The sequence below is a fragment of the Eumetopias jubatus genome, unplaced genomic scaffold (assembly GCF_037043125.1).
Source record: "Eumetopias jubatus isolate StellerSeaLion01/CBP00866 unplaced genomic scaffold, mEumJub1_p1.0 scaffold_10, whole genome shotgun sequence".
Lineage (NCBI taxonomy): Eukaryota > Metazoa > Chordata > Mammalia > Carnivora > Otariidae > Eumetopias > Eumetopias jubatus.
In genome coordinates, this window is record NW_028274816.1 from 56,561,386 (window position 1) to 56,586,908 (window position 25,523).

General features: G+C 48.0%; 1 protein-coding gene across 2 annotated transcripts in view; it reads right to left on the reverse strand.

The window, feature by feature from the left end:
* The window catches only part of ZNF541 (zinc finger protein 541), a 31,611-nt gene extending 12,748 nt beyond the window's left edge, over positions 1 to 18,863 (reverse strand). The window contains exons 1-8 of one of the 2 annotated variants that reach the window (XM_088027687.1): positions 18,557 to 18,863; positions 15,772 to 16,015; positions 12,265 to 14,104; positions 10,485 to 10,543; positions 10,043 to 10,202; positions 9,633 to 9,794; positions 8,394 to 8,718; positions 298 to 361 (exon numbers count right to left, since the gene is read on the reverse strand). In XM_088027687.1, the coding sequence (XP_087883813.1) occupies positions 298 to 361; positions 8,394 to 8,718; positions 9,633 to 9,794; positions 10,043 to 10,202; positions 10,485 to 10,543; positions 12,265 to 14,104; positions 15,772 to 16,015; positions 18,557 to 18,863 (3,161 nt within the window). Of the gene's footprint in view, positions 1 to 297; positions 362 to 8,393; positions 8,719 to 9,626; positions 9,795 to 10,042; positions 10,203 to 10,484; positions 10,544 to 12,264; positions 14,105 to 15,771; positions 16,016 to 18,556 lie in introns of both variants that reach the window. The other variant, XM_028088170.2, reaches the window with a different exon arrangement.
* Positions 18,864 to 25,523: the final 6,660 nt, after the last annotated feature.

Here is a 25,523-nt window from a genome sequence, read left to right on the forward strand (position 1 = left end):
CACTCGAAAGTCTTACGTGGTGGTACCACCACCAATTCTACGTAGGACCCCAGGGTCCTGGGCATTCTGTTCCTCTGGCCCCAGCTACGGTATGTCTGGACAGAAAGAATACTGAGGGAGCTTCCCACATACACGCACAGAAGTGCACCACTTCTCTCTTAGGGAGGCTCCGTAGCTAGACTGGATCCCCTATGATGAAGGAGCCCCTGGGAAAAACGGACACTGGCCCGCAGGGAGGTAAGAGCACCCCCCCTTTGGGAGGACCCACCCTCAGGTGCTAAGTCTGTTCCAACTCACGGTTCAGTGCTGATCTTGGTGTCATCCTTTACCATGCAAATGCCAAAAGAGCCATCCGCTTGATCTAGAAAACATACAACAACAACAACAAGTCTCAAGAAGACTGACCGTAAGTGATCTGGGGGACCCCTTCTGCCTGCCTTTGCAGAGCAGCTAAAAGCAGGCTCTTTAAAACTGCACGGTAGGGAGATTACTCAAAAAATTAAAAGTAGAACTACCATAAGATCCAGCAACCCCACTTCTGGGTATTTTTTTTTTAAGATTTTATTTTTTTGACACACAGAGAGAGCCAGAGAGCAAAAGCAGGGGGAATGGTGTAGGGAGAGGGAGAAGCAGGCTCCCCGCTGAGCAGGGAGCCCCAAGTGGGGCTCGATCCCAGGGCCCTGGGGTCAGGACCTGAGCCAAAGGCAGACGTTGAACCAACTGAGCCACCCAGGTGCCCCCCCCCCTTTCTGGGTATTTATCCAAAAGAACTGAAATCAATCTCTCAGGGATATCTACACTTCCATGTTTACTCAGCATTATTCACAACAGCCAAGTGGAAACAACCTAATGTCCATTGACAGAAGCGTGGGTAAGGAAAATGTGGTATTTACATACAACGGAATACTAGCTAACCTTTTTTTTTTAAAGGAACCTTTAATATGCAACAACATGAATAAACCTTGAGAACATCATGCCAAGTGGAACAAGCCAGTCACAGAGAAGGAAATACTACATGACTCCACTTATGTAAGTATCTAGACTAGTCCAATTCAGGGGCGTGTGTGTGGCTCAGTTGGTTGTGTCCGGCTCTTGGTTTTGGCTTGGGTCATGATCTTGGGGTCCTGGGATCAAGCCCCACAACAGGCTCTGCACTCGGCACGGGGCCTGCTGGAGATTCTCTCCCTCTCCTTCTCTCTCTGCCCCTTCCCCCCACCTGCATGCATGCTCACTCTCTCGCTCTCAAAACAAATAAAAATCTTAAGAAAATAGTCCAATTCATATAATCAAAAGTGGAATGGTAGTTGCCAGGGGCTGGGGTAGTGGAACATGCGTATTTACTAATCAATGAGCATAAAGCGTCAGTTAAGCCAGATGAATAAGCTCTACAGCTCCACTGTACAATGTGGTACCTATAATCAACAATGATGTACTGCATACTTACTCATTTAAGGGGGACTCATGTTAACTTATGATAAAACACAATTTTTAAAAAAAAGATTTATTTATTTGAGAGAGAGAGGCAGGGGAGAGGGGCAGAAGATGGAGAGAGAGTAACCTAAGCAGACTTGGTGCTGAGCATGGAGCCTGATGTGGGGCCCGATCTCACAACCCTGAAATCATGACCTGAGCTGAAACCAAGAAGTGGTCACTCAACTGACCGTGCCACCCAGGTGCCCTGATAACACACAATTAAAAAAAAAAAGATTGCACGGAGGGATTGGACTTCTAAAAAGCAGAGTAAGGAACTAAGCAAGACAACAAATTAACTGATAAAAATTATTTTTAAAAAAGAGTAAGTTAAAGTCTCTGGAAGTTGTCCTAAAGGCATACAGCATTTTAGAGAATACTATTTAAGGGACACCTGGGTGGCTCAGTTGTTAAGTGTCTGCCTTCGGCTCGGGTCATGATCCCAGGGTCCTGGGATCGAGCCCCGCATCGGGCTCCCTGCTCAGCGGTAAGCCTGCTTCTCCCTCTCCCACTTCCCCTGCTTGTGTTCCCTCTCTCGCTATATCTCTGTCAAATAAATAAATAAATAATCTTAAAAAAAAAAAAGAAAATACTCATTTAAGAAAATGACCAAATATTGGTAAGAACAGTGAGAGTCTGTGGCATCTGCCTGTCACCCACCCAACCCACAGCTCCATGTAACAAGCTCTACCTGGAGTGCCCTACTCTAGGCAGGTGCATCCAAGGAGATGGACCCCCTCTCCCTGCAGTATCCATGCTTAAAGAATTAAAGGGAGATAAGATGATTTCTCATCAAAGACAATACCATTAAGAGACAGAAGATTTTAAAAAAGAATCAAATGGAAATTCTGGGGTTAAAAGAAAGTACAAGAACCAGGGCGCCTGGGTGGCTCAGTCAGTTAAGAGTCCGACTCTTGATTTCGGCTCAGGTCATGATCTCAAGGTCATGAGATTGAGCCCCGCATGGGGCTCTGTGCTCAGTGGGGAGCCTGCTTGAGATTGTCTCTCTCCCTCTGACTCCCCCCCACCAAAAGAAATAAATCTTCAAAAAAAAATCACAATAGGGGCCCCTGGGTGGCTCAGTCGTTAAGCGTCTGCATTCAGCTCAGGTCATGATCCCAGGGTCCTGGGATCAAGCCCTGCATCGGGCTCCCTGCTCCGCGGGAAGCCTGCTTCTCCCTCTCCCACTCCCCCCGCTTGTGTTCCCTCTCTCGCTGTGTCTCTGTCAAAAAAAAAAAAATATATATATATATATATATATATCACAATAACCAAGATGAGGCTCAACAGCAGATTTCAGTTGGCAGGAGAAATGATCAGCAAATCTGAAGATAGATCAATGGAGATTATGTAATCTAAAGAAGAGAAAAAAGAATGGAGAAAAATGTTGTGAGCCTCAGGGAAATGAGAGACATCATTAAGTGCAGCAAAATACTTGTAATGAGAGTACCAGAAAGAGAGAAGAAAGGGACGAAAAAACACGTAAAGTATCATGGCATTGATACAAGAGCTGAAATCCTCCCAAATTTGGTAAAACAAACAAACGATATAATCCAGGAAACTCTATAAACTCCAAACAGAACAAACACAAAGAGCTCTACATCTAGACACATCCATCATAGGCAAAATGTTGAAAGGCAAAGACGAAGATCCTGAAAGTAAAAAGAGAAAAACAACTTGTTTCATGCAAGAGCGCCCCAGTAAGATTAACAGCCGACTTCTTGTCAGAAACAATGGAGGTCACAAGGCAGAAGGATAACATATTCAAGTTGTTGAAAGTAAAAAACTGTCAACCAGGAATCATATCCAGCAAATTACTTTTCAAAAATAACTGTGAAATAAAGTCATTCTCAGATAAATAAAAATTGAGATTTGTTGCTATTAGATCTGTCTTATAAGAAATAGTAAAGGTGGAAGGGCACCCGGGTGGCTCAGTTGGCTGAGTGTCTGATTCTTGGTTTCAGCTCAGGTCATGACCTCAGGGTTGTGGGATCGAGCCCCGCGTCGGGCTCCATATTCAGTAGGGGGTCTGCTTGAGATTCTCTCTCCCTCTCCCTTTGCCCTTCCCCCCACTCTCTCTCTCTAAAATAAATAAATCTTTTTAAAAAAGAAAAAGTAAAAGTGGAATATCATTCAGTCATAAAAAGGAATGGAATACTGACACATACTGCAACATAGGTGAAACCTAAAAACATCATGCTAGGAGACGGTCACAAAAGACCACACATTGCAGGAATACATGTATATGGAATGTCCAGATTAGCCAAATCTATAGAGACAGAGAGTAAACTAGAGGTTACCTACGGCTGGCGTTGGGGGACAGGGACAGGAGTGGCTGCAAATGAGTGTGGGGCTTCTTTTGGGGGTGATGACAATGTCTGAAACTTGATGGTAGGAATGGTTGCCCAGTTCTGTGAATGTGATAAAACCCACTGTATTACATGCTTTAAAGGGTAAGTTTTATGTAAATTATATCTCCATACTGATAAGAGACAACTAAGAAAGTTCTTTAGACTGAAAGCAAATGACACGAGATAGTAATGTGAATCAAAACAAAGAAACAAAGCGTGCTGGTAAAGGTAACTATATGGGTAATTATAAAATTATGATCACGTATTTCTTTTCTTATTGACTTAAAAAACAATTGTATAAAACAGTATGTATTGTGGGCCTATAAAATATAGAAATACACTATATGTGGCAAAAAGAGCACAAAGGAGTTGCATTAGAGTAAAGAAGTAACAGCCCAGACAGTAACTCGAATCCACAGCAATAAATGAAGTTATCAGTAATGGTTAATGAGAAGGGTACTCTAACAAACTCTATAAATAATGCCTGTTTTCCTTTATTCTTTTTTATATAACATAAAATTATATAAAGTAATAATTATGACAGTATGCTTCTGGGTTTCTATTATCTACATATATATATATAAAACACTGTTACATGCATATATGTAACAATAATAGCAAAAGGGTTAGAAGAAACAGAATTAGATAGCAATGTTCCTACACTTTATTAAATTAATACACAACTGAACACACTCTGATAAATTAAGATGTATGTTTTAAGTCCTAGAGCAACTCCTAAGAAATGACTAAGAGAAAGTGAAAAATTAATTAAAGGAAGGGATGTGTTGTACAAGAAAATACTCAATACAAAAGAAAGCAGACAAGGAAGAACAGAAGGAGAAAATGCCATGAGACATATAGAAAATAAAAAGCAAAATGGCAGATATAAATGCAACTACGTCACTGGAACATTAAAAGAGAATGCTTAAACAGACCAACCAAAAGGCAGTTTGTCAGACTGGATAAAAAAATATGACCCAATTGACGCTGCCTGTAGGAGACCTGCTTTATTTTCAAAGACACAAACAGGGTGAAGGTAAAAGAACAGGAAAAACCGGGCGCCTGGGTGGCTCAGTTGGTTAGGCAACTGCCTTCGGCTCAGGTCATGATCCTGGAGTCCCGGGATCGAGTCCCACATCAGGCTCCCTGCTCAGCAGGGAGTCTGCTTCTCCCTCTGACCCTCTTCCCTCTCGTGCGCTCTATCTCTCATTCTCTCTCTCTCAAATAAATAAATAAAATCTTTAAAAAAAAAAAAAAAAGAACAGGGAAAACCATACCAAGCAAACAACAACCGTAAAAGACATGAAATGGCTATACTAATGTCAGGCAAATTCGACTCTATTGTTTTTTAAAGATTTATTTATTTTAGAGAGAGAGAAAGAAAGAGAGTGGGAGGAGGGGGAGAGGGAGAGAGAGAATCTCCAGCAGACATCTGAGTGTGGAGCCCAACGCCGGGAGAGCTCAGGATCCTGGGATCATGACCTGAGCCGAAAACAAGAGTTGGATGATTAACCGACTGAGCCACACAGGTGCCCCTGCAAATTAGGCTTTAAAACAAAAAATATTACTCAAGAAAATAACAAATATTGTAATAATGATAAATGATATCATACCATAATGGTAAAAGGTCAAGCCATCAAGAAAATATGGCAATTATATAAACATAATGCACCTAAAACGGAGTCCCTAAATACACAATGCAACAAATGACAGAAGGATAAAATGAACAATTAAAAAATAATAGTTGGAGGGGCGCTCGGGTGGCACAGTCCATTGAGCAAATGACTCTTGGTTTCGGCTCGGGTGGTGATCTTGGGGCTGTGGGGTCGAGCCCTGAGTCGGCCTCCATGCTCGATGTGGAGTGTGCTTGGGACTCTCTCTCCCTCTCCTTCTGCCCACCCCCCTAAGCATGCATGTGCGCACTCTCTCTCTCAAATAAATAAATTAAAAAAAAAACTTGGAAATTTAAATACTTTCAATAATGCATAGGACGACTAGGCAGAAGATCAACAGGAAGTAGAATACTTGAACTAACTACACATAGCGGATATCTACAGTGTATTCCATCCACCATCAGGAGAATACATTCTTCTCAATTACACATGGAACGTTCTCCAGGACAGAACATATTCTAGCCCATACAAATGCTTCAAAAAATGTAAAAGCACTGAACTAATACAAAGTATGTACTCTGACCACAATAGAATTAAATTAAAAATAAATTTTAAAAAGGCAATTTGGAAAATTCACAAATAGGTGGAAATTAAATGACACACTCCTTAATAATCACTGTATCAAAAAAGAAATCAGAGGCACCTGGCTGGGTCAGTTGGTTAAGTGTCTGCCTTCAGCTCAGGTCATAATCTCAGTGTTGTGGGATCGAACCCCGAATCGGGCTCCCTGCTCAGCGATGAGACTGCTTCTCCCTCTCCCTCTGCCCCTCCCCACCCCCACTCATGCTCGCTCACTCTCTCTCAAATAAAATCTTTAAAAAAAAAAAAGAACAAAGAAATCAGAACATACTTTGAGATAAATGAAAATAATATAACATATTGAAACTTGTAAAATGCAGCTAAAGCAGTGCTCTGAGAGAAATTTATAGCTGTAAATGTCTGTATTAAAAAAGAAAAAAGGGCGCCTGGGTGGCTCAGTTGTTAAGCGTCTGCCTTCGGCTCAGGTCATGATCCCAGGGTCCTGGGATTGAGCCCTGCATCGGGCTCCCTGCTCGGTGGGAAGCCTGCTTCTCCCTCTCCCACTCCCCCTGCTTGTGTTCCCTTTCTTGCTGTGTCTCTGTCAAATAAATACAATCTTAAAATAAAGGGGGGGGGGGAGAAAAACCTCAAATCATTTATGGTCAATTGGCTTTCCACAGGGCGCCAGGCCAATTCAAAAGGAAAGGAACAGTATTTTCAATAAATGGTATTGGAACAATAGATATCCACATGCAAAAGAATGAATTTGGACTCCCACCCTACACAATATATACAAGTTGAAATGGATCAGACATGAATTTAAGACTTAAAATGACACAACTCTTACAAGAAAACACAGAAGGACATCTTCATGACTTTCGCTCAGGCAAAACCTTTGATACAACACTGAAAGCACCAGTGACAGAATATGAATTGGACTTCATCGAAATTAAAAACTTTAGTCCTGGGGCACCCGGGTGGCTCAGATGGTTAAGCGTCTGCCTTCAGCTCAGGTCATGATCCCAGCGTCCTGGGATCAAGTCCCGCATCGGGCTCCGTGCTAGGCGGGGAGCCTGCTTCTCCCTCTGCCTCTGCCCCTCTCTCTCTTTCTGACTCTCATGAATAAATAAATAAACCATTAAAAAAAAAAAAACTTTAGTCCTGCAAACAAGACCACAAATAAAATGAAAAGACCATGCCCAAAATGGGAGAGAATTTGCAAACCGTGTATCCGATAAAGGGCTTAATTCCAGAATATATAAGAAACTTTTACAACAGAGTAATAAAAAGATAACAACTCAATTAAAAAAATGGGAGAAGGATCTGAAAAGATTACAAATGGACAGTAACTACACGGAAAGATGCTCAGTCTCAATAGCCATCAGGGAAATGCAGATTGAAACCACTGTACACATGCTTGGATGGTTATATAAGAAGAAAGATCACAAGTATTGACGGGGACGTGGAGAAGCTGAAACTTTCATACGACACTGGTGGGAATTTAAAATGGGCCCGTCATTTTGGAAATGGTCCAGTAGCTCCTTAAGTGGTTAAACCCAGAGCTACCCTATGATCCAGCAATTGCAGTCCTGGGAATATACGCGAGAGAAATGGAAAACATATGTCCAACAAAAACCCGTACATGGATGTTCATGAGCGGCATTATTCACAGTAGCCAAAAGACAGAAATGACCCAAACGCTCACCAACTGATGAGTGGACAGATAAAATGTGCTATGTCCAGACCATGGGATATTATTGGGCCATAAAGAGGCATGAAGCCGTGGCATGTACCATCACGTAGATGAACATGGATGCTAAGTGAATAAACTAAACACAAAACGTCACCCACTGTAGGATTCCAATTATACAAAATGTCTAGAACGGGCAGATCCATAGCAAAAGCAGATCAGCGGTTGCTCAGGGCTGGGGAGATGGGGGCAATGGGGTGCGTGTGACTGCATGGATACGGTGCTTCCTCCGGGGGTGACAAAAATGGCCTAAAATTAGATGGTGTGATGGGCGCACAACCCTGTGAGTATACTAAAGAAATACCATGTACTTCAAATGGGTGATTCATATGGTTTATGAATTCTATTCCGGCCAAACTGTTAAAAATTACTCAAAGGGCAGGCAGAAGGGTGGGCAGGCTGAACAGTCTCTGTATTTTCTTTCTGGCTGTAAAACTCCAAGCACCTGGAAGGCTGCCGGTCCCAGAGGGTGCTGGGATACCTCCGAACAGCGGCGGGACTCACACACCAGGCACAGCCACGGGCCGGAGAGAATGTCTGGCCCCCATGCAGCAGGTGGGAGTGGATCTGGCCCCCAGCAGGCCCGCCACACGCGGAGGAGAGACCATAATGATGCCCAGCGTCACTCACCAAGCATGTTGCTGATGAGTTTGTCGGGACCGGCATGAGCAGAGGTGGAACAGAGGGTGTTGAAGTACAGCCCTGAGCCCTCCCGGATGGGGCTGAGCATAGGGGGTGGCGTATAAGGAGAGCCTTGGAACAGTCCCTTGAGGAGGCAGTCCACGAGGAACACTGGAGACCGCAGACAGCTCTGGTGGCATCCTCCCAGGCCCGGCTCCCCAAATGAAGAGGGTGGAGGAGGGGCGAACGATGCCTCGGGCTGGGGGCGCTTCTTCCGCTTCCTATGCCGGCTGCTCTCCTTGCTGTCTCTGTCTTCCCCGTCTTTCTCTTGTCCCTGGGAAAGAAAAGAGTTCAGGACTCAGGGGATCGCCTGAGGCCACCCACCACACGGCTCGGCCTTCAGGATGGCAGGAGAGTGGGAAGAGAGAACGGACTCCGGACACAGAGGGACACCACGCCTGGGGCCCGCAGAAGAGGGAGCCTAGCAGGGCCCCCCGCGCCTGAGCCTGACCCCAGAGCCTAACTAAGCCGCTGGAGCCCTCCCATGCACCCGTGCCCTCAAGGACAGGCCTTGATGCAGGGCAATCTGGGAACAGGTGAGGCCAGTTTCAGCTGTTAAACCGCCTGGCCCTGAGAGAGTGGGGGCTGGACACGGCCACAGCATGACCAGAGGAAATGCAGCAGCAGGTCCTGTGAGACGAGCAGAGGCATCCGAGCACCTCATCCCCGAGTCGAGCACGGGCTTGTCCAGCGAGATCCTCCAGTACGGGCTGAAGAGACCGGTCACTTGAACTTGGAATGCTCTCTCACCTCCACGCAATCTCCCCTCCTCTCTGCCAGTCTCACTCCTCCTCTCCTCCAGGTCTCAGCTCCCACACCCCTCCTCCAGGAAGACCCCCCTGACCTCCTCAGGCGGTGTCCCTGGTGCCCCCTCAGGGTGCCCTCAGCTCCCTTCGCTCCCCCTCACGGCCCAGCCCACACTGGGGCACCACCGTCTGGGGACAGGTCTACTGACTCTGCTGGACCGGCAGCCCCAGGGGGCGCGGTCACCAGAGTCCGCAGCACTGCCACCACAGGCAGGCACCCAGGAAGCTCCGAGGATGGTAACGACTGAACGAACACGCTCTCCGAGACTCAGATATTTTTCTGACGTTTGGTCTGGACTACCCCCCCCCCCCCACAGCTTCTGCCTTACGCAGGTGGGGGAAGCAGCAGGAAGGAAGCAGCCTGACCCGCACCCACCTTGGCGGTGCTCCCAGAGGGTTGGTTCCCTGGAACTACAGGCACAGGGATCCCCAAAGAGGCTGCAGCCGTGTTGTCCAAGGACTTCTTAGCTCCTGGGGGACTCTGCCCGTCCCCCTCTGGCCTCAGCACCTGTCTCAATGGCTTGCAAAACTCTGTGCCAAACACCTAAATGCAGAGAATTGATGGCTTTTTAAGATTAACGGGTGGGCAAGAGGGGAAGAGCTGCTCCAGCCTGCAGTGCCGGCCGCCCGCCCCCACCCCGGGGAGCCGCACAGCCCTGACTACTGGCCCCCTGCCCAGGCTTCCCCCAGGGGGACATCTCCATCCTGAGATAAATGACATCCGGTCACCTAATCCCTGAAAGCCTGCCAGAAACCCTGAAAGCACAGAGCCGACTGCGCGCGCCCCTTCACCTGCTGCTCCTGCTTCCCTCGAGGTGACGGCCACTGGTCACTGTGGAAACACATGTGGCTGCTCAGCCCTTTCTCTGTATAAAACATCTGGCTGCAATTCTTGCAGACATAAGTGCTCCTTGGCTCTGCCCAGTCTGCAGGGCCCCCATTTTGCTGGTTACTGTGGGGAAACATGGCAGGAGGGAAGAACGGGAGAATAGGACTTTGTCCCCATCACTAATTTCTTTGTTTTTGTTTGTTTTTAAGTCTGATCCATTGATAACTCTTGATGAACCCTAAGAAGTGGAGAGAGGATACCCCAATTCTTCATGGCCGGGTGCATACCTCTTCAGGACTGAGGCATCCAGAACTTGGTGACCCAGGCCCAGCACATAAAAGCCACCAGAGGAATCGGAGGGGCTGAGCACCTCCAGGCCGGGCAGGGTATGGCTTCTGAACTTACCATCCACCTGCCACGTTCTCCTCCTTCAGCGGATGGGGGAGCCGGTAGATATTTCCACCCTGAAGATGAAAATACATCTGAGCCAACATATTGGAAAGGAGGCATGCAAGAGCTACAACTGTAAGACTCTGAGAAGAAAGCATAGATGTACAATTCTTTGTGACCCTGGAGGAGGCACTGGGGCCTTGGATGACACTGAAACGAAAAGACAGAACTGACAAATTTGACTTCATTAAAACTCAGAACTGCCGTGCTTTAAAGGATACCATCAAGAAAGTGAGAAGATGACCCCCGGAATGGGAGAAAATCACTGCAAGTCACATACCTGACAAGGGAGTTGTATTCATAATACATAAAGAACTCCTATACAGCTCAGTGATGAAAAGTCCAATCAGCCAATTTAAAAACGGGCAAAGGATCTGAAAGACACTTAACTCAAGGGGATTTACAAATGGCCATTAAGCACATGAAAGGATGCTCAGCACCAGCCACCTGGGCAATGCAAATACAAAGCACAGCGATGTGATACCACATCACACCCATGAAGGTGGCTGGGATAACAAGCCTGGAGAGCAAGCAGTGTTGGTGAGGATTTGGAGAAGCTGGAGCCCTCCCGTACTGTGGGTGGGAACATTAAATGGTGTGGCTGCTTTGGAAAAGTCTCACAGTCCCTCAAATGGTTAAACATAGAATTGCCATATGACCCAGGAATGCCCCGCTCCAGTATTTCCCAAGAGAAATGGAAACCTATGTCTGCATAGAACCTTGTACACGAACATTCACAGCAGTACTATTCACACTGGCTGAAAAGTGGGAACAAGCCAAATGCCTGTCAACTGATGAACAGATTAACAAAACGTGACACTACCATACAGTAGAACATTGCTCAGCCATAAAAAGGAGCAAAGCACTGACAGGTGCCACAATGTGGACGAACCTTGAAAACACCACACTAAGTGTAAGAAGCCAGACTACAGAAGGCCACGTGGTGTATGATTTCAATTATATGGAATGTCCAGAAGGGGCAAATCCATCGACACAGAAGATAGACTCATGGTTGCCAGGGGCCAGGAGGGCTGGAGAGATTGGGGCCGACAACTCAGGGTGTGGGACTTCTTTTTTGGGGTGATGAAAATGTTCTGGCAAAGAGTGGTAATAGATGCACAACTTTGTGAATATACTGAACGCCACTGGAGAATACTCTTTAAAATGGTGAATTAAACGGCATGTGCTGTTAAAAAAAAAAAAAAAAGAAGCAACTGTGGGGTGAGGGGAAGGGTGCTGGACCGCGGGCCGTGGTAAGGAAGAGCGGCCCACCTCTCTGCCCCCAGACCCGGTGCCAACTGCAAGGACTGAGCTACTACCACTCGGCAGGTGCCAGCCAGTGTTCGGACTGTGACTCCCACCAGGTGAGAGACAGCATCGCATGTAGAAATATTTCCGAGGCGGGATCTCTACCTTTATATCCTCTGAAAAATTTAAGGAGGCCAATCCAAAAGGAAGTGAAAGGCAAAAAGCAAGCAAGCTGGAAAAGCTTCGAGGAGAAAACGTCTCTGACAACTCTAAAGACCTCATTCTCAGCTCTTTCGGGGGTGGGGGTGACAGGAGGAACCACAATCTCTATGAACCTTCCTTCCCGCCTCTCTAAACCTGTCCCGGAGGAGCCCCTGAGATGAAACACAATGCCTGACCAACCAATAAAGGCAGGAGCAAGTCACGAATGAGACTACGGCCCGGAGCACCGGCAGGTGTCAGGTCTCGTGAGGGAGAGCCCAGGTACCTGGATTCTGTTGAATATGGTCAGCTTGGACTTGGAGTCCTGGGGCGGCTCTGCTGGAGGCCCGGCCGACGAGAAGGAGGCCATGGCTACCTGGCTCGGGGAGGCCGTGCAGCCCATATCCATTTTCACCTTCTCCTTCCGGAAGCCCGAGAAGCGCTGGGACCTGGGGTTGCCTGAGAAGAGCCTGTAGCCTCCGCCCCGGGCGCAGGCCTGGCTCTTTTCACCTCTTGTGGCCCCCAATGCCATGCCATTCTCCGCCTGGGCCTGCTTCCCTGGGAGCTGGGCTCCGAGGGGCTCCTCCCCACCTAACTGGGTCTGCCGTGGGCCCCCGGGGGAGAAGATGTCCCCCAGGTCCAAGGTCCCTTTTGTGGATCTCAGCTGCTTGGCCAGAGAGGAGATGTCCGGATTGCCAGGAGGGTCCAACAATGAGGCCGTGAGGGACGGCGGAGTGGTGGCCACTTTGGGTCCTCCCTTTGAGTTCCGTCTGGTGCTGGCTGGGGAGGCCTCCCGGGGGAAAGCGGGCGTGATTTTCCTCCTGCGGGCTGGGGACCCCTCTGGCTCTGGGCTTCCAGGGCCAGCATGGAGAGAGTCGACAGGGTGTGCTGGTGGCGGGGGCTGCTGTGGCCAGGGCCCTGGCAGTGGCTTCAGGGTGGCCTGCTTGCCCTCAGGCCCGGGGAGCTGGGAGAAGATCCGCTGGGACTTGGTGATCATCTGGAACACCTGCATCTGCTCGTGGCTCACCAGAGACTCCTGGGACTTCAGAAAGAGCTGCCGGAAGAGCGGCGTGGCATCCGACGGGAGCCCGCTTGGCTTCTGGGCATCCTGGAGGCCCGGCTCCCCTGGGTTTTGCCACGAGAAGGAGTCGCAGTCAAACTTGCTTTTCTTGGAAACCCACGAGTCGTCTTCCCCACCGGCAGATCGGGAGTCACCGGAGGCCTCCCCAGGTGCCTTCAGGAGCGTGGCAGGGAAGGGCGACGTGTCCTCCAGACTGGTGGTGCCCGAGCTGGGCGAGGGCTCTCCTGCGGGGGACGTGCTGCTGGGCCCCGGGCCTGACTCACAGCCCTCCCAGGGCGGCACTGACGGGGCCTTGTGGACCATGAACACGTTGTTCCCTTTGCTCTTGGGGCAGCTGGGCAGGTTCCGGAGCCACTGGAAGTTGTGGCTGGCTGGCTGGGAACTGGCAGGGACCGTCTGGCCTCGGAACAGAGGCAGGCAGGCAGGCAGGGGGCCACCCTCAGGCCAGCCCTCCAGGGTGGGCGGCAGTGGGAGCACAAGGGGCTCGGACTCCGCTGAGTCGGTGCCACCGTTCTCCACAGCTCTCGAGTGGACGGCTGTGAACATGGCAGCGGCAGGTTCCTTCCTTGCAGGACGAGGCTCCTCGGGAACGTCCGTGCCCAGGTTTCCGGGGGCTGCCGGGATGCCTGCCGGGGTGCAGGGGGAGGGCCCGGTGGAGGGTGCGCAGGGACAGGCCGCGTTCCTCCCCTCTCCACCGTCTGAAGGCCCTGCGGCCGCTGGGACAGAGGAAGGAATCTTCTGGTGGACGATGCTGCTCACGATGCAGCGCAGGAGGTCTCGGTTGGGCAAGAGGGAGCTGGGGGACCTGGCTTCCGGGGGCGCCAGGGATCGTGGGCCAGTGGGCGCGGGCTGGCCGGCCGCCTCGGGAGCGTGAGGGGAGTCCCCGCAGGCCTCCTCTTCCGGGGGGGCCTCCTTGAGGATGCACAGGCCATGCTGCACCTCGTAGTGACGGCGCAGGGAGCGGTAGTCACAGTAGCTCTTGCTGCAGCCCTGTTCGATGCACACGAACGGCTTGGTCTTCTGATGGGTGAGCATGTGCCCGGTCCTGGAGCCACACGGGAGGAGCAAGTCAGCGGGTACCTTGGCCGCCATTCACAGTGGGGCCCCAAGTGGGTCCCCAAGGGGCAGTGGTGCATCCATGTCACCAGTCAGAAGCTACACTCACCCCCCCCCCATGAGGAAAGACCCAAGCGGCCCCTCCGATGGCCAAAGCAACACAAAGGGTTCTCCTCTCCCCAACTTTTCAGCAAACCCCTTATGGGAGGGGGGAAAAAAATATCAAAGAAAGGCAGACTGGCGTTTCCCAAAGTGAGTTCCCAAGGAACACCAGTCCTCCAGAGTTGCTCCCTGAGGACATGGGCTCACCTGGCAAGGAAGTTTTGAAAAAAACACTTTTTGCTCCTTGGAGGTTCAGAGTAGCAAATTTAAGAGCCACACAGTACATAGATGTCTCTCTCACCTCCCAGGTCTCTCAAACTTACTTGCCCACAGCACCATCTATTCAAATAGCCCCTTTTAGCATCCCTGAGGACCAATGTTCTGCAGGATACACTCGAGGAGATACTTACTGGATGGAGCACGACCCTTCCCTTAGCCAAAGAGTCTTTGCCTTCCCATAGCACTCCTCTAAGGAGACACCTACCTGGAACCTACCCCCGGGGAAAAAAAAATTTACAGATGCCCCATCAGTAAAAACTTTCTAGCAAACAGCCAAATGCGCCTCCTGTAATTTCTGCAATTAAGTAAATACGAATATGTACTACGTTTACGTCATACTTCCAGCTATATCCACATATCATTGGCATAAACAAATGAGTAAATCCCGCTCTAAGGTTCCCAACAGCCCTACCCTGGCCAGTCTAATCTCCATGGCACATGGGGTTATCTCCAGTAAATAGTACAGCCCTCCCTCCAAAGCCCTTCTGAGGGGAGCTGCAGAGGAGGAGTCGGGAGACCCAGTTTCTAGTTAGGAGCATCATAAAAATGCAAGGTCTTGCCATCTTCCACTGGCAAGTCTCTGGGTTTGAAAAAAAAGTGTGCCTTTCCAACCTCACTAGCAAGAAAAGCTCATCATTTCCAAAATACTGAGAACAAAGGGAATTCTGGCTCCTAACTCTTACAATGGGCTTCATTTTTTTTAAATCAAGAGTTTTGTTTTGTTTTGTTTTAAAAAAAAAGGAGTTTAAAAAATACGTTAATGCTCCAATGCCAGGCATTTCAGAATCAGGCCCCTGAGTTATTCCCACACACACTCCTCATAAGATACAGATCCATCCTCCTTGGACGCCTACCTGCCAGGGACTCCGAACATTTCTCTATAGTGTTAGCCCAATTCCCTGCATGACAAAATTGCCTTGGGAGTGAGCGCTTGTGTGTCTTGAAACCCTCAAGGGTCCTGCCTGCAACTGAAGCAGCGTTTTCCTCCCTGGTGTGAATGGGGGGGCTGGGCAGAGGGACCCGTCCCCGGCAGAGTGAGCCCCGTGGCTCAGAGGGCTGGCAGTGTGACAAGAACGGAGGGGGCGTCCGCGCACAGCTCACAGCCATCTGGGGAGCAGGAGGGGACCCCTGCCGAGCGCGGGCCGGGTGGCCTGGTGGGGGGTGTGAGGGAGATCCAGGAGCAGCGCGCCCACTCCCCACCGGCCCCCTAACCACTCTCCTACATACCAGCGCGCGCCCATTCCCCACCGGCCCCCTAACCACTCTCCTACATACAGGTGGTCCTGGCGCTTGAAGGCCTTGTTGCAGATCTTGCAGACGTGCTTCCTCTCCTGGCTGTGTGTCAGGTAGTGCTTGCTAAGGGAGCTGGCGCTGCTGAACACCTTCCCACAGAGGCTGCAGTCCAGAAGCGGGTTCTGGGAGGAAGCATGCTGCCGCTTTCCTTTCCTGGTGCTCCCACAGGTGGCCCTGCCTCCTTCGTCAGCCTCCTTAGGCACCTTGAGGGTGCCGAGCCCCAGGTCTAAACAGAGGGAGAGAGCACAGGTTAGGGCCGTGTGGGGACATCAGAGGGCACGGCTGAAGCACTCGGCGGGTCTCACGGCTACAGCCCGCTGGGGCAGAGGGGCCAGGTCCACGCCCTCCAACTCCAGCGGCTTCAAGCATAGAGAACAGGAGGAGGGGGAGAAGGGACCCCGGTCAGGCCAGCCCCGCGGGATGGCACTCGGAGGGACGGTCTGGGACAAGGTGACCACCGTGGGCCAGGCTTTATGGCTAGACCATCCATGGCACTCTCGAAGGCCAAACCAGAAAAATAGAATCCAAGACCTTAGCAAAGTACAAATCCTTCCTTGCAGCCAATTCCACTTCTGGGATGTTAAAGGAATAAATATGTATTTGTACAAAGAGGTAGCTGGTAAAGCAGTTAACAGTAGCACTGCGTTTCCTGTTAGCAACAACCTAGCATCTGACAAAAGGGCACGCAGGGGACCACAGGACACTTTCAATGGTCTAGGACACAGCATTTAAGATAAAACCGTGGGAAAATATCTGACGACATGAACGGATTTTCATGCCACGCTACTCGGTGAGAAAACAGCAATCTGTTACAAAACAGAAAAAGACAAAACAATTTGAATAGAAAACAAGCTGAGAGAATGGCATAGACTGGGAGGATTATGGGCCACTTCCAGTTTCCTCTCTTCGTGTATTTGAATGTGTTTCCGTGTTTTCTGTATCCCTTGGGGTAAAATGATAAAAGGTATGTTTACAAACCACTCACCTGGGGACCCGGGGAGGGGACAGGGAATGCTCAGGCGGGAGAGGGGCGGGGTCGTCAAGCATCTCAAGGGCCAGTGTGTGGAGAGGGAACCACCCGCTTGTCTTGCTCCAAGGGACAGAGATTAGGTTTGGTGTCATCTGACTAAAGAGAAGCGGATTTCAAATCACTGGACACATAGAGCCCATGGATGCAAGGACGCTGCGGGCTCCTGCTGTCCCCAGCGCCTGGAATTCCCTCCGGGCACTCGTGGTCACTCCACAATTGTCTGGTGGACGGACCAACTGTGGAAGATATTCCTGCTCTTTAGATTGGTCTTCAAGATGGCTGGGACCGCCTCATGAGATGGCAAGTTTAGAAACCGCCACTTCTCTTGGGCGCTGCAGGGAGGGGGGAGGCAGGAGTGGGCACAGCAGGTGCAGCGTGAGAGACACCGCAGGAAGGAGCCTGGACTGGAGTCTCCCAGCTCTGTCCGGCTGTGGGCCGTCTGTCTCTCAATGTGCCTGCTCTCCTCTTCGTGTAAGAAATTACCGTGGCAAGTGGTCGACTGATCCCAACAGTTTAAATGCGGAATAACAGAACTCCTGTCGGAGAAGTCCTCAGCCCTGCTAAGCTACTTTAAAAATGCTCATTAAAGCAACTATTAAACCAGAAAACAAAACGTTGTTCCAAAAAATTGGCAAGGACACTGAAAATCAGGCAGGGTCACCGGCCAAGGAAGCTGCCGGATCTTCACAGAACACAGTGTTAGGAGAGTGTTATAAAACGGCGTACGTTCTCTGACAGACAAACCCACTGGGAGGAATACGTTCAAAGAACTCATCTGAAAGGAAGCTCGACATGTAAAAAGTTGTTCAGCTCGGTTAACCCATCTAAGCGACTTATCCATGAAAAGAGTTAGCAAAAATCGAATTTGGGGCGCCTGGGTGGCTCAGTCGGTTGAGTGTCCGACTCTTGATTTGCACTCGGGTCATGATCTCGGGGTCGTGAAATTGAGCCCCGAGTTGGGCTCTGTGCCCCAGCAGGGAATCTGCTTGAGATTCTCTTTCCCCCTCTGCCCCTCCCCCACCAAATAAATAAATAAATAAATCTTTTAAAAAATTTTAAAAATCGGGATTTATCTTGTAGGGGAAGCCTGAAAGCAAACCAAAAACCAAATGAAAATCGCACCAAGGCGGCTAACTACCCCATCAGTCCTCCTTTTGCTCCTCTACTGTTGGAGAGAGAGACTTAGAACTGAATCGATGGACGGCCTCAGATGAACCCCACCGATTCTGATGGAAATAAGTACTATCTGCCACGTGCTCTGCAGTCCATGCAATGTTTTCACATTCCTTTCTTCTCTTGCTTCTTACTGCTGTTACTCTGGGGGGAAGCAGAGTGAGCACTCTCATGACCCCCACTTCACGGATGAAGACACTGAGGCTGGGGAAGGTTAGCCAACCAAGTGACAGACAGACAGGATCCCAGGTCACTCTGCAAACATGAAAAGGGCCTCTGAGATGTAATCGGTAGGAAAATCTCCTATGAACTTAAAAGTCTGCCCACACCACACACAAGATCAGGATATCCACAAACGGCCCAGTTTCTCAACATTATTCCTTAGGATCAGTGTTCTGTTTCCTTGACTAGGAAGTTGGAAATAATTCCCAAGTTAAAAAAGAAAGTGTCCCCTGTTCCCTATTCACCTGTGGAAGATAAAAATTTTCCTATCCAATCCCCGAGCCGGCCACAGGAGCTTTCACACAGCCCTCTGGGCCCTCGGACCCAGGTAGACAGCCTCACCTCGTAAGGAAGTCTGAGATTCCGGGTCTGCGTACTCCTCCAGCAGCTTCACAGAGTCACTGTCCTTCCCTGAGTACAGGGACAGTGTGTCTAAGTTGTCCTCCAGTGCCTCGCTGGCCAAGTCAGGCGTTGGGAGGCTGGGGTCCAGGTCCAAACCACTCAGGCCAGCGTAGAGCAGGTCTTGTGTGCTGGGACCCAGATCCCGGTTGAGGGTGTCACTGCAATTGAGTCCCTGGCTCTCGGAAAATGAAGGGAGATGCATCTCTGGAGGGAGGGCACCCTCATCCCCGAGGCTGTACTGGTCCATGGCTCTCCACTGCCAGGTCTTGGCCAAGAGCTACTCTCCAGACAAGCAAGGCCGTGTAAGGAGTCAGGGAGGAAAAGCTCTTGGTGCTGTCTAATTCCTGAAAATGAATGAGGAGGAATCAAAATTATGAGATGGCAATACAGAGTGGTGGATGGAGCGTGGACTTGGAATTCAAACAGACCTGTGTTTGGGTCTGTTCTCTGCCACTTAACAGCCATGTGAACTTGGGCAAGTCACTTAAGCTCCACGAGCCCCAGTTTCCTCATCTGTAAACTGGGCATAAGAGTACCTCCATCATAAGGTTGTTGTAAGGAATAAATGAAAGGATTTCCAGCAACATGGTGGACAGAACTGACCTCTTTCTCCAGCTATAAACACAGAGAAATATGACAAAAGATAATTTTTAATACCCAGCCGAGCTCAGGAAACAGGCAAAACCCCATGTGCCAGCAACAATGAGAAAACGCAAAGGCAACTTCAAGGTGTAGGCTCAAGTCAGCCAGAGGGGAAAGTCAGACTCAGATACTGAGCCTGGTTGTCCAACACGATGGCAACTAGTCATACGGGGCTGTGAAGCACTTGACACATGACTGGCCCAAACTGAGACATGCCATAAGTCTAACCTGCACACTGAATTTGGAAGACTTAGTACCAAAAAAAAAAAGTAGGTTTAGTATGTTTTTATATTATTACATGTTGAAATGATAATATTTTGGATACAGTGGGTGACATATGTGATTAAAATGAATTTCATCTTCCTCTTTTTAGTTTTTCAATGTGGCTCCTAAAAAACTTGAAATTATATATATATGGTTCAAATTATATTCCTATTAAAGAGCATTACCCCAGAGGCTGGGACCCAGGGTCATAACAGACATGGGAGAAAAGGAAACAGGGCCCTGAGCTTGTAGGAAGTGGAGATCTGGGACCTTGGAAGAGCCAGGCCATCCATGGGAAAACTAAACAATTAAAAAGAAAAACTGTGCACACGGGGCGCCTGGGTGGCTCAGCAGGTTAAGTGTCTGCTTTCAGCTCAGGTCGTGATCCCAGGGTCCTGGGATTGAGCTCTGTATCAGGCACTCTGCTCAGCATGGAGTCTGTTTCTCCACTCAAATAAATAAAATCTTAAAAAAGAAAAGAGGAAAAACTCTGCACACAAGCCTAGAGAAGTACCCCAAGAGTTAGGAAGAAAACAGGGCAAAGAGAGACAACAAAACCTAGCATGAGAAAAGAGTAAATCAGTTCAGGGCAAGAACAAACAAGTGAAACTTGCATGAAGACATTTAAATTAAAAAAGCTCACTGGGAAGGGCTAAGCAGCAGAAGAAACAGTGCTGAAGAGAGAAATAATGAACTGGCAGAGCAATCTGAGGAAATCCCCCCAGAATTCAGCGCAGAGAAAGAAATGGAAAATATGAAGCTGAGACACTACAAATGGAGAAGCAAACGCAAAAGACTACTACTGTCCAACAGGAGTTTCCCCCCAAAAAGAGGAGAGACTACAGAAGACACATTTTTTAAAAAGATTTTATATTAAGTAATCTCTCTACCCAGTGTGGGGCTCGAACTCACGACTCCAAGATCAAGAGTCGCAGGCTCCACTGACTGAGCCAGCCAGGCGCCCCAGGAGACACAACATCTTCAAGAGATATTGGTGGAGGAATTTCCAGAATTGCAGGGACACCAGGCTTAAAGCTCATAATTCCTGAAGGTACATGGTTAATGACCAAGCGCTGCAAGGCAGAGCAGGATGAGTAAAAATGAATTCACTCCTCAACACACAATAGTAGAACTGCTGACCATGAAAGACAGACAGGAGACCCTACAAAGGACCAGAAAGAAGAGGCAAACAGTCTACAAAGGGATGAGGACTAGCTTGATGGCAAACATCTCAGAAGAGCAGAGGCTAGGAGACAAGGAATAACACTGCCAGCAGAAGTGCAAGAGCCGGCACAGAACTCAATGCGCAGGGAAACTAGTATCAAGAGGGCACAACAAAGACTTTTTCAGACAAGGCATAGGAGGTTGCCCACAAACCTTGGCTCAAAGGCTAATATAGGTTTTGAACCATTTGGAAAAGAAAAGACAATGATTAACTTTGCACTTTACCTATGCTAAAAGAATCCAAGTGTAACTACCGAAAGAAAAGGAATAAACTATGCAACATCTGAACTAGTAGAATTTATCCCGCCCCCAAAAAGAGAAAAAAGACTCAAATGGCTAAAATTAGAAATTAAAGCAGAAACACAACCGGAAAGGCTTATAAAAGATTACTATGAACAACTGCATGCTAACAAATTAGGTTAACTTTGAGAAAAATGGACAAATTCGTAAACAGACACCAATTACCGAACTGACTCAAGAGGAAACAGACTATCTGCATAGCCCGGTGAGAAGGAAAAAGATTGAGTTAGCACCTGGAAAACTTCCCACCCATGCCACCGCAATGGAAAATCAACTTTATTGGAACTCTGGAAAACAGTCCAAGGTTTACTGCAAACAAGACAAAGGGGGATGAAACACGGTCCTGTGGCATTTTAACTTACTCCTGTCTCATCCCCCAACCCCCCCCGCCCCCCAGCAGTGGTTTTGAAGACAGAAGCCCCGTTCTGGCGTGGGCTCCTAGTGCAGAAGGGAGCAGAGATGATCTTGTTCTCACACAGCTGAGCTCGTCCGTCCTGACCTGTCAGAAGGCTCCCGAGGGGCTAACACGGAGGTCTTGCCTTGATTTTGCCTAACTTGGAACTTTCTCAGCAGAGAACAGTCATGGGGATGGCACTTGTTGAAAATATTAAAGGCAATACTGTACACCCAAAATTAATATAAGCGTATATGAATTACACTTCAACTAAAAAACGCTCAAAAATTAAAGAATAAAAGCAATGAAGCAGGTGCTGCAGCCCAGGGCAAAGGATATGAATTGGGGCCAACAGCAGATACGCCACTGAAAGCCAGGGCGGAAGAGCTAAACAGTGAGAGACTTTGAAGCCTAAGGGCTTTGAAAAGCTTCCATGCTGGCAGTTTCTTACAAAGCTAAACACGGTCTCACCATACAATCCAGCCATCACACTCCTTGGTATCTACCCCAGTGAGCTGGAAACGTATGTCAACACAAAACCTGCACACAAATGTTTACAGGAGCTTTATCCATAACTGCAAACAACTAGAAGCAACCAAGATGTCTCTCAATAGGAGAATGGATAGCCAAACAAGAGTGATCCTGAGTGGCACATATGTACAATGGAATGTTATTCAGCAATAAAAAGCAAGGAGCTAGTGGCTCCTGGGTGGCTCCGTCGGTTAAGCATCTGCCTTTGTATGGGTCATGATTCTGGGGTCCTGGGGTTGAGCCCTGCATTGGGCTCCCTGCTTGGTGGGGAGCCTGCTTCTCCCTCTGCCTCTGTCCTTCTTCTCCTCCTCCCCCCAGCTTGTGCTTGCTCTCTGTCGCAAATAAATAAAATCTTAAAAAAAAAAAAAAAGCAAGGAGCTATCAAGCCACAAAAAGACATGGAGGAATCTTAAATGCATGTTGCTAAGTGAAAAAACCTGGTCTGAAAAGATTACATATTATATGATTCCAACCATAGGGCATTCCGAAAAAGGCAAAACTATGGAGACACTAAAAGACTGGTGGATGCCAGGGTTCGAGGGGAGGGAAGAGGGATGAATAGGTAAAGCACAGGAGGGACTTTGAGGGGAGTGAAACTATTCTGTGTGATTCATGTAATAGTAGGTACATGACATTATACATTAGCCAAAACCCACAGAACTACACGACACAAAGAGTGAATCCTAATGTAAACAATGGACTCTAGTTAACTAAGAATAAAATAAATTTTTAAAAATAAAAACCATCCACGTATTTCAAGGACTCGAGAAGGCCATGGGCCCACGGCAGGCACATGCTCAGAAAACACTTGTGAAGGCTCTAAGCTCTCACTTCTGGCTGCCCGTCGGTCTGTGAAAGCAGGAAGTAAAGGTGAAGGCAGAGGTGCAAACTCCCGTGGAGCGCTGAAGGTGTGTCCCAACACTCACACAAGAGCCCAACCGCAAAGACTGGGAGATATATTTGGACTCCAGGCACTTAAGGAAATCTCCGCCAAATCATAGCTGACCGCAAACTAACAGAGCAGAGACTTCGCTCACCACACACGACAAAGAATACAGTCTACAAAAAGAGTCTGCAAAAGTTACTAACCTAACATTACAACCCATAAGCAGCAGCAGCAGCAACAAACCCTGGGGTAGGGGGGAGGAGAATCTGATTCCAAGAGTCACCACCACATTATAATATCCAAAATGCCCACTTTCTCAACAAAACTAATTACAAGGCAGGCACACAAAGTTTGGCTCAATGAGAGGGCTAACCATGTCATACAAATGATAGACTCAAACAACATCAGCTGTTTACGTCTGGCTGCTATCATGAAGAACAGCATTTTCAAAGTTAATCCACATTGCGGCGTGCATCACTACTTCATTACTTTTTTATCAACAGACAATACTCCACCGTCTGCATATAGCACATTTCCTTCAACCATTCATCTGTTGATGGGTATTTGGGCTGTTTCCATTTTAGGCTATTATGGATAATTCTGTCCTCACCTAAACATTTAGTAAATGCCTGATGACTCACTGGTAACAGATCTGGTGGATCCTAGAATAACTGGAGTTTGGGTCTAGATTCCTAGGCTATTGGTTTCTACTGTTTTTAAACTTTCCATGTTGAAATGTAATAGAAAAGCTGTGCCCACAACATCTGCATTTCACGTCATGCATCTACCTGCATGTCTGTGTGGAGCTTATTGGGGGAAACTCAGAAGGTGAATACAGGCCCACAGCAGTACAACTCTGAGACCCAAGTGAGTTCTAGAATTCAGAATATGGGGTAAATCAATGAAAAACACGGTATTTTAAGTAACCTTCGGTGGGTCTGGCAACCAAATCACTATTTCTGCATCGAGATCTGTGATGACTCAGAGTAAATGGAATAAATACTGTAAAGAATAACATGTGAGTTCAGGTTTGCCCACCAAATGAGGTCTGCGACACCCTGGCATTGTCCGAGTTTTTTGGGTTTTTAAACTGCAGAGAAGGGGAGTGGGGACCATTGAAATTTATATTCTGAGGCAAAAAGAATTTCTCTGCCAATTCTGAAGTCCCTTGCACAGTGTTGCAATAAGCTCTCTTCAGCACTCCAAAGAGGAAAGAAGCCAGCTCTTTCTTCATATTCCAATAATAAAAACAAGCTAATAAAATAGAAAGCATTAAATAAACATGTAGCAATATTTAATAAAATAAAATATGAAGCATTTTCTCCTTCTCAGGCATCGCACTAAGAGCTTCCCATGCATGCATTCACTCCCTTCTCTCTACAACCCAGAGGTCGGTGCTGTATCACTTCTGTTTTACAAAGAAGGAAAGGGACTGACTGACGGAGACGCTAAGTAATTTGTCCAAAGTCACTCGTCTAACAAGGAGTTGAGCCAGGCCTTAAATCTAGATATTCTGACCTTACAGCTTGTGTTCTTACCCACTACGCAATACTAATTCACCATAAATAAATTTACACTGAGCTACACCAATTAATCTAGAAAGCACAAAAGGTTCTGGATAGGGGCAGAATTCCCCACAGGCCAAATCACCTGCTTTCCAGCATACTCCCATAGTCCACAGAACAAACTGGTCTCATTACCACTTGGGGCAGGCACGCCCAAAGTCCAAAGACCATGTTTTGATATTTACATCCTTTTCCAGTTACTAAAGCAACCCCCCCTTCAGCCAATATCGAACTTGTTCTTGTTCTGTCAACAGATAAATTCAATTCAACAAGTTTTAGCACCTTCTATGTACAGGGCTCCCCACTAATCCCTGTGGGGCGGGGTTTGTGGTCCCCTGGAACCTTGCAGACATTCCCAATTCTTTCCAAGAATTTTATAATTTTGTGCTTTCACTTGGAGAACCACCTAAGAGAAGAAAATCAGTCTATGCAGATTATTGATTTACTACCTTATAACCCAGTACTACCATTTGGTTTCAACGCCCGGGGTGTGTTTTAATTGCACAAATGCCAAAAAGGATGATTTTAATTGCCACAGGCTAATGAGAAGAGGACAGAGGTGGATTTAGTTCATGATAATGCCTTTGGGGTCACCTAAAAGCCAACAGGCATCGTGGTACAAATGGAGGTCTTGCTGCATTTGGAACTGAGAGAAAGGACAGGAGACTGGAAACATCACAGGGTCTGCCTTGGGCAAGATGTTTGTTTCAAGAAAGCTGTTCGGTCTCAGCAAAATAGCACCCCTCCCACTAAACTCAGCAAAATAGCACCCTTCCCACTAAACTGATGTTTATAATTTGAGTTACGCTGGTTTGGTTGCTTTGTTACATTTAGTTTGCAAATTGATTTTGGCTTTATGGGGCCACAAGAACTGTAAACTTTAGGAACATATGCCTTGTTTTATCATCATTTATGTCTTGTTTAATAGTTCAAAAAACAATTTCAGCCAACGCTAGGGATCCGAAGCAATTTTAATGTTTTTCTTTTTAAAAAGGCCTGCCATTCTATGACTGGTGGGAGCAGGAGGGAGGCAGGGATTCTCCTGTGAAATGCCACAGCCTCTTGGGAGATTGGTCTGCCATACGTTCTCGCCTGCAGCAA